The sequence below is a fragment of the Trachymyrmex cornetzi genome, unplaced genomic scaffold, assembly GCF_001594075.2.
Source record: "Trachymyrmex cornetzi isolate Tcor2-1 unplaced genomic scaffold, Tcor1.1 scaffold385, whole genome shotgun sequence".
NCBI lineage: Eukaryota > Metazoa > Arthropoda > Insecta > Hymenoptera > Formicidae > Trachymyrmex > Trachymyrmex cornetzi.
In genome coordinates this window covers 1,253,706-1,261,900 of record NW_017298586.1, presented here as the reverse complement: position 1 = coordinate 1,261,900, position 8,195 = coordinate 1,253,706, and the positions used below count along the sequence as shown (strand labels likewise).

Here is an 8,195-nt window from a genome sequence, read left to right as displayed (position 1 = left end):
AAAAAAAAAAAGATTTGTTACCGGCTGTTTTTTTGTACATTGCCTATTTTCACTACGAAACATACAAAAATACACATGCCATACCGTTTGAGTGGATCTAAGGGGTCGCTATCCTCGTCCTAACATGTCGAATTTTAAACTAAAAGTTTTAGTCGGTAACAAATCATGACGTTTTAGCGGCCCCTTAGGTCCACTCAAACGGTATGGTATGTGTATTTTTGTATGTTTCGTAGTGAAAATAGACAATGTACAAAAAAACAGCCGGTAACAAATATTTTTTTTTTACTACAAAATTTACAACTTCAGCTTGATTTGACGGCCCCTTCGATGCACAGAAACGGTATGGCACCTACCTTCCGATTGGTTTTTTTGACGTAAACTATCACTAGAAACACGTGCCAGCCTAACATAATAGGAAAAAAGCAACAAATTTTTGACAACTTCAATCACACGCTATCAATTTTAAAACCACGGGAGGTTTGCCATACTTGCGTTTTCTGCATGTTTACCTAATAAATGACGAATTATGACGATTTCAAGCGGTAACAAATCATGACCATTTTACTGTCATCATCTCCCGGACTATATGCATTACATCGAATTGAAATGAAACTTGTACAAATATGTGAATTGCGATTAAAGTTAAAAAGACCATGCGTTAATAATTGAAAAACTGAAAGTTAATTCAAATGTAAAGTTACCTGAATTAAGTCAAATACATTGTAACCACATAGAAATATTATTTTATAAAATAATATGAATTTCAAATAGATAGCATTACGTCAATTTAGAAAAAAAAAGTACAATGATATAAACTTACATAAATGAGAACGGAGTCCAATACATTATGTCAAAAAGTAGAACACATTGCTCATCAAATTGTCAGATATACTGTGTAGTCATTCAGAAGAAATTCAAAAACCGATTAGAAAAATACTGCAAACTTGCACCAGGATTTAATTTTTGTTAATTTACATATAGCATTATATTCAAAACCGGCATCAAGATCTTGTGGTGTCGACAGTCAGAGACGAAATGAGAGTCAAAAAATAAGTCACGTAGTCGTTAAACAACAATAAATATTAAGATAAATATAAAATAAGACAAAGGAGAGAATCTTCGTCACGACTCCGCGAATAATTCTAAATAAAGTGGATCTAACGTATATGTATCGTTTTGCAAATTTAAACTCTGTTTCTGTTGTTTAATATGGATCATTTCCGAAATCAGTCTTTTATTGAGTGCCCTTTCATTATCTAATATTTTAATATTTTCCCAATCAAAGTCATGATGATGACTAATTCTATGTTCCGTTATAACGGAATGCTGCGTAGTGTTCCAATTAATGTGTTCATTAATTACAGTTACTAAAGCCTTTGTTAGGAGTAACCCACAAATAATTTTTACAAGGGCTGATAAGGGCAATGTGGTGGTGGCACTTGATAGAGCGGAATATGTTGAAAAAATGGAATTGTCACTTTCTGATAGTGAGACGTACATGACTTTGACACACAACCGGTTAACAGATTGTTAACACAACTTAAGACATTACTAAGAGAATGGAAACAACGCGGTTTTGTGGAAAATTCAGTGTATAACAATTTAAACTCATCTAATTCGGTTGTGCCGGATGGTCTTCCGAAAATACATAAAGTAGGATATCCACTACGCATTATAGTTTCATCGGTAGGGAGTCCTCTCCATAATCTAGCCTCTTCTTTGAATGACATTTTACATAAAAGTATACCAACAGTCAATAGTTTTATTAAGAATAGTTTTCAATTGACAAAACATATATCGAATTTGACGATTAATGACAACGAAGTTCTTTTATCTCTTGATGTGGTTTCATTATTTACGAATGTACTGATAGACCGGGTTTTTGAAGATATAGAGAAGAGATGGCACTTCATTGAAAGAAACACGAGCATTCCCAAGAGTGAATTTTTTAAAGCATTAGATTTAGTTCTCAATTCTATGTTTTTTAAGTTTAACGACAAATTTTACAAACAGACGTTTTGTGTTCCAATGGGGTCACCATTGTTACCCATAGTGTCGGACATAGTGATGCAAGATCTCGAGACGAGAGCCTTACAGGGCCTGTTAGTCTCGCCGTCTTTCTATGTTAGGTACGTTGATGACATAGCGTTATCATAATGATGAGTCATATATTGATATGATGGTGAATAGTTTTAATTCGTTTCATTCCAGGTTGAAATTTACTACAGAAATAGGGGAAGACAGGTTGAATTTTCTTGATGTTTAATTAAAAATGGTAACTCTCTTATTCACAATTGGTATCATAAACCAACATTTTCGGGTCGTTATTTAAACTTTTTTTCTAGACATCCTTTATGCCAGAAGGTGGGCACTATTGTTGGCTTAATTGATAGAGTTTTGTCTTTGTCCCACCCTATTTATCATCAAGCTAATTTTGAACTAATTATTAAAATTCTTATAAACAATGGATATCCATTGAAACTCATCTTCTCGGAAATAAAAAATAGGCTGTCAAGAAAATTTAAACGATGGAACGATCAGAATAACACAGCGAGAGATATCTCAACAGTTAATAATGTTGATAAAATCAATAACAGATTTTTTACAATTCCTTTTATACCTTTTTTATCTGAAAAAATTAAAAAATTTTTCAAGAAAGGATCCGTAGTGCGAATGGCATATAGGGGGATTAACAATCTCAGGGGTTTCATTAAAGGTCATAAAGATTTGCGTCCGAAACTATCTCACACAGATATAGTATACAAAATTAATTGTCGAGAGTGTGAAGCATCATATGTGGGGCAGACTAGTAGATGTTTGAACACACGAATTAATGAACATAGAAATCACATTAATTGGAACACTACGCAGCATTCCGTTATAACGGAACATAGAATTAGTCATCATCATGACTTTGATTGGGAAAATATTAAAATATTAGATAATGAAAGGGCACTCAATAAAAGACTGATTTCGGAAATGATCCATATTAAACAACAGAAACAGAGTTTAAATTTGCAAAACGATACGTATACGTTAGATCCACTTTATTTAGAATTATTCGCGGAGTCATGACGAAGATTCTCTCCTTTGTCTTATTTTATATTTATCTTAATATTTATTGTTGTTTAACGACTACGTGACTTATTTTTTGACTCTCATTTCGTCTCTGACTGTCGACACCACAAGATCTTGATGCCGGTTTTGAATATAATGCTATATGTAAATTAACAAAAATTAAATCCTGGTGCAAGTTTGCAGTATTTTTCTAATCGGTTTTTGAATTTCTTCTGAATGACTACACAGTATATCTGACAATTTGATGAGCAATGTGTTCTACTTTTTGACATAATGTATTGGACTCCGTTCTCATTTATGTAAGTTTATATCATTGTACTTTTTTTTTCTAAATTGACGTAATGCTATCTATTTGAAATTCATATTATTTTATAAAATAATATTTCTATGTGGTTACAATGTATTTGACTTAATTCAGGTAACTTTACATTTGAATTAACTTTCAGTTTTTCAATTATTAACGCATGGTCTTTTTAACTTTAATCGCAATTCACATATTTGTACAAGTTTCATTTCAATTTGATGTAATGCATATGATTGTACTATATACTTAATTTTTGATTTTTATAACTTCAATTTTTTGGTATTTGTATACCAGCTTTAATTTGATGTTTAGATTATGTAACCTTTGATTTATATTAATTATTACGCTGGTATGAGTTGTTATATTGATGTGAGTATTTCGTACACAGCTAACTTGGAAATTGGATAAAGAAGAATGAGCTGTATCGCAATGGTGGAATTTGCGTATAGTATGTAAGCGGAGTTAGGTTTATATTGATAAGGACCCAAATATAGGGGTCGAAACGTATATTTATTAATTTTGGATATGAATTGTTAAATTAACACGAAAATAAATTGTGCATCCGAACAACTGATATTGGCTTTGATGGGCTTACTTATTTTTATTTATTAAAGATATTAATTACTAAAAATTACCGAAAATTGGTTTTTAATAATTTTTTACTCAAATACTATTAACGTTACAGAAAAACTGTAAGAGACAAAAATTGTTTATTTTTTTCTCATAAAATTCTACAAATTTTTTCAGAATTTTTTCAGAATTTTTTAATACCGTATTTTTTCATGTTTGTAAAAATAAGAAAATGTACTACTAAAAAGTTGATAAAAAATTCTAAAAAAATTCTGAGAGTTTTATGTGAAGAAAATAAATATTTTTTGTGTTTTATAGTTTTTCTGTAAAGTTGATAGTATTTGAGTAAAAAATTCTTCGAAACTTAAGACCAATTTTCGGCAATTTTTAGTAATTAATATCTTATTAACTATTGCGAAAATTGCAAAATGGTAGAAGACTTTTCGACTCAGTTTAGTCCGCTTTACCTGCCTACAAAATATTTGGTGATTATTTTGGAACACCCTGTATATATAATACTTAAGCATGTGTATATACTTAAAAAAAGATGAATTCTTGTTTTAAGAGTACATAATAATTTACTAAAATTTGTAATAAGTACATTTTAAGATTATTATCAAGAAAATATTCTTTGTTAAAAATAACCGTTCTTTTCATATAAAATATAAATGCAAACTAAAATATAAAATTAACGTGCAGTAAATTAATTTATAAAAAATAAGCTTTAAGAACTTTAACTCTTTCAACAATTCAAAGAATCGTTATAAGTAATATTATTTCAATAATATTATAATAGTTTCGATACCTGAAGCTTAGAGCTAAATGCGTTCATTTTGGTATTGACGAAAAGAGGCGATAGGTGTTGAACAGTTACGCCAAATCTGGAGTATTCCGCCCTGAGAGCATCGGAGAAACTCTTCACATACGCTTTCGTAGCGGCGTATACAGTCATCAACGGCAACGGCTGAAACTCAGATCCGGAGGAGACGTTGACAATCGCGCCTTGTCTGCGTTTTTGCATCTGTCCGATAACCAATCGCGTCATTAACGTAGTGGCGCCCACATTTACATTGATAATGTCCCACAGTTCCTTCTCGGGTACCTCTCCGACATACATGGGATACTCGTATTGCTTACCCACATTGTTCACTTAAAACAAAAATCGTTTAATATATCGTATCCATATAAAAGCGTCATTTAATGTTGCATGTATGGAGACCGCTGCTGTAAATTAATTTAGGTATGTATTAATTTATGTATCCTTGACTTGTGTATTATCATGTTATGCATTATCTATTCTCTTTGTTCCATGGGAGAATGATCTCTGATAATAAAGCGAGCAGAACATTGAAGTATCGCGACATCAAGTAACAAATGCATTTTAAATGTTAGTTAGACAAAAAGACCACTTAAGACGAGAATAAAAGAACATAAAAATAATTTTAAATTGCTAATATTTCGTTCGAACCTTGCCGTTCATTTCATCAGGGCGAGAAGCACACTGATACTCAGTGCACTTTTCGCCTCAATCAAATTTCTTTACAAAGACGTTTTTTTGGTTTAAAATAATACCATTTAGTTTTATTAGAAAAATTAAAAAATCAATTTTTCGCGAAATAAATTGGTTTAATATCGCAATTTTTTCTTTTTAATATAAATTACTTCGGTTTTAATTACAGATACGAGTTTCCTATACTATTACATCTGTTTCACCTTTAAAATTACGAAATAATCTTCGTTAGTATTTTTCATTGATTAAAATTTTTTATTATTTTGACTACATATGTAAATCGTTTGCTTTTTTTACTTTGACAATTATATCGGCCTAAATATTACCAGGACTTAACACTTTTTCACCTGAGACTGAAGAAATGGTTATACTACATCAAAATTGGGTATGTCAATGTTTTTTTTTACAAAATTAAATTAAAATTAAAAACTTATAAAATAAATCTAGTTACATTAAAAGTTGCTCCATAATAGCACGGGACGTCCTGTGAACGTCCTGCCAACTAAATGTGACATCCTTATGAAGTTCTGTTAATTTTTAACTAAGTTAAGTTAAAGTTAATAACCTTGAAAATTTAACTTAGTTAAGATACAAATTAATGTATAATGAAATTAATTGAATTAAAAGTTAAGTTAATAAAAAAAAGTAATTGAAAAATTAAAAGTTAAATTTCTTTCTATTTCATGAGTCTTCCGATTTCAGAGTCTTACAAATAACGGAAATGGCAAACATGTACTTCATTTAGAATATACTCTATATTTTATTTAAACTTTTTGTTGATATATACTGTTATATATATATATTATAGATTTCAACCTATCAAAAACTAGATACATTAAAATATACGGTTTTTGCTAGATTGAAATCAATATATAATGTAAATAATATATACAAACAAAACTTTTAAGTAAAATATAGAATATGTTCTAAATGAAGTATATGTTTGAGTCTGAGACTTAACTTCGAAAAATTTAAATAAAAAGTTAATAGTTATCGATAAAGTGTAACTAAATTAAGTTAAAAAGTTAAAAGTCTAAAATGTAACTAAGTTAAGTTAAAATTATTTAACTTTTCAACTTTTTAACTTAACCTTTAGCTTTTTAACTTGGCACTACCCAACCCTGGTTATTACCAATTCTATACTACATCTTTTTAAAACTATAGACCACAACGTTCTTCTATCTTTTAGATTTTTTCCACCGAAGATTTCGATAATTTTAATACTTATTTATTTATTATGTTGTGTATGTGTTTTAACTTCTGATGTATTTGTTTGTGTTTTGGCTTCTTAATAATATTTTTTCTCTATATTGTATACTATTACTTATTACTTTTGTATTGATTCAACTATGTATACGGTCAATTTTCTATGTTTATTCTGAGCATTGCTGAAAAAAAATCTGTGAGTCAAAACGTGTCTGTGCTTATTTATTTATTATAATATTGAATAAAAAAACAAGCAATAAAGTAAATATATATGACACAAATATTACATTTTATTCAATATTATAACAAATGAACAAGCACAGACACGTTTCGACTAACAGATTTTTTTTTCAACAATGAAATTTCGTAATATATGCAACACAATATATATTATATATGTATATAATGTATAATATTATATATATTGCGTTATATATATTACGAACTAAACTTTCATATATGTATTTTTAAATAACAAATTATGCATGTTAATTACGTATAATTATGTATACAGTATTTTTAAAAAATTCAGTTTTTTTACCTCAGTTAACCTGTTTGTATTGACGTTGCGTTACAGGATCTCATTATATTTACTTTTAAAAAGAAATCCGACGATGAGAGAATCGAGATCTTATTCATTTTGTTTTCCAATCAAAAGATTATTCGATTTTTCATAACTTAATTATTTATAAAACTAATACAAATATATATATAGTGATCATTCATGAAAACGTAAATCAAGAGAGAAATGATTACGTAATTACTTTCTTAATCTTCGATTTCTTAAATAATAATTATTTAATATATAATATAAGCCCTTTTTAAAAATATAAGTTTTATAACTTTATAATTCCAAACTCAATAGCTTCCAAACTAGATGATTAGTTACGTACTCTGTCCTTGTTATGCTTGCGGTTTACATGGGTAAGTGATAGTGAGTGTTTCCTAGCAAGAAACACAAATAATACAGTATAACCAGTAAATCATTCTTATTATTGTTTATCAATGTTAAACAGAGACAACATGATCATTGTTACACTGTATTACATTTATGTCTTTTGCTGGAAAATACTAACAATAAGCATCAGTAAGTGAAGGCTATATATGCGCAAATAGGCCAGCTGCTATTGGCACTTTATGAACGTATAAATAAATATGGCTAACTGCTCAAATAGTATATCCTATAATAGGACTTCTAAGTATTCGGATATCTAGATATTCGGATATCCGAAATCGATTCCGATCCGAGAACTTAAAATCGTATTTATTCGGGTAATCCGAATATCAGAATTATTCGGATCCGCGGATCTGAATTAGGATCCAGATTTAGATCAATGTCCAGAAAGAAAGAAAACATCAATGTATTTAATGAATTTTAACGTGAGTTATTTTTTAAATAAAAATTGAATTTTGATTCACATATATAATTAAAAAAAAAAATTAAAAAATATAAATATAGATTCACATAAAATTATACAAGCACTTTGAAACAACCTTACTTTTATGCGCGGACTAGCTCGCCGGCTC

The 8,195-nt window shown here is 29.2% G+C and overlaps 1 protein-coding gene across 2 annotated transcripts in view; it reads right to left on the bottom strand.

The window, feature by feature from the left end:
• LOC108763839 (inactive hydroxysteroid dehydrogenase-like protein 1) overlaps window positions 1-8,195 on the bottom strand; it is a 43,387-nt gene that overhangs the window by 25,743 nt on the left and 9,449 nt on the right. For both annotated transcript variants that reach the window (XM_018511733.1, XM_018511734.1), the window contains exon 4: window positions 4,758-5,101. In XM_018511733.1, coding sequence (XP_018367235.1) covers window positions 4,758-5,101 — 344 coding nt within the window. The remainder of the gene's footprint in view (window positions 1-4,757; window positions 5,102-8,195) is intronic.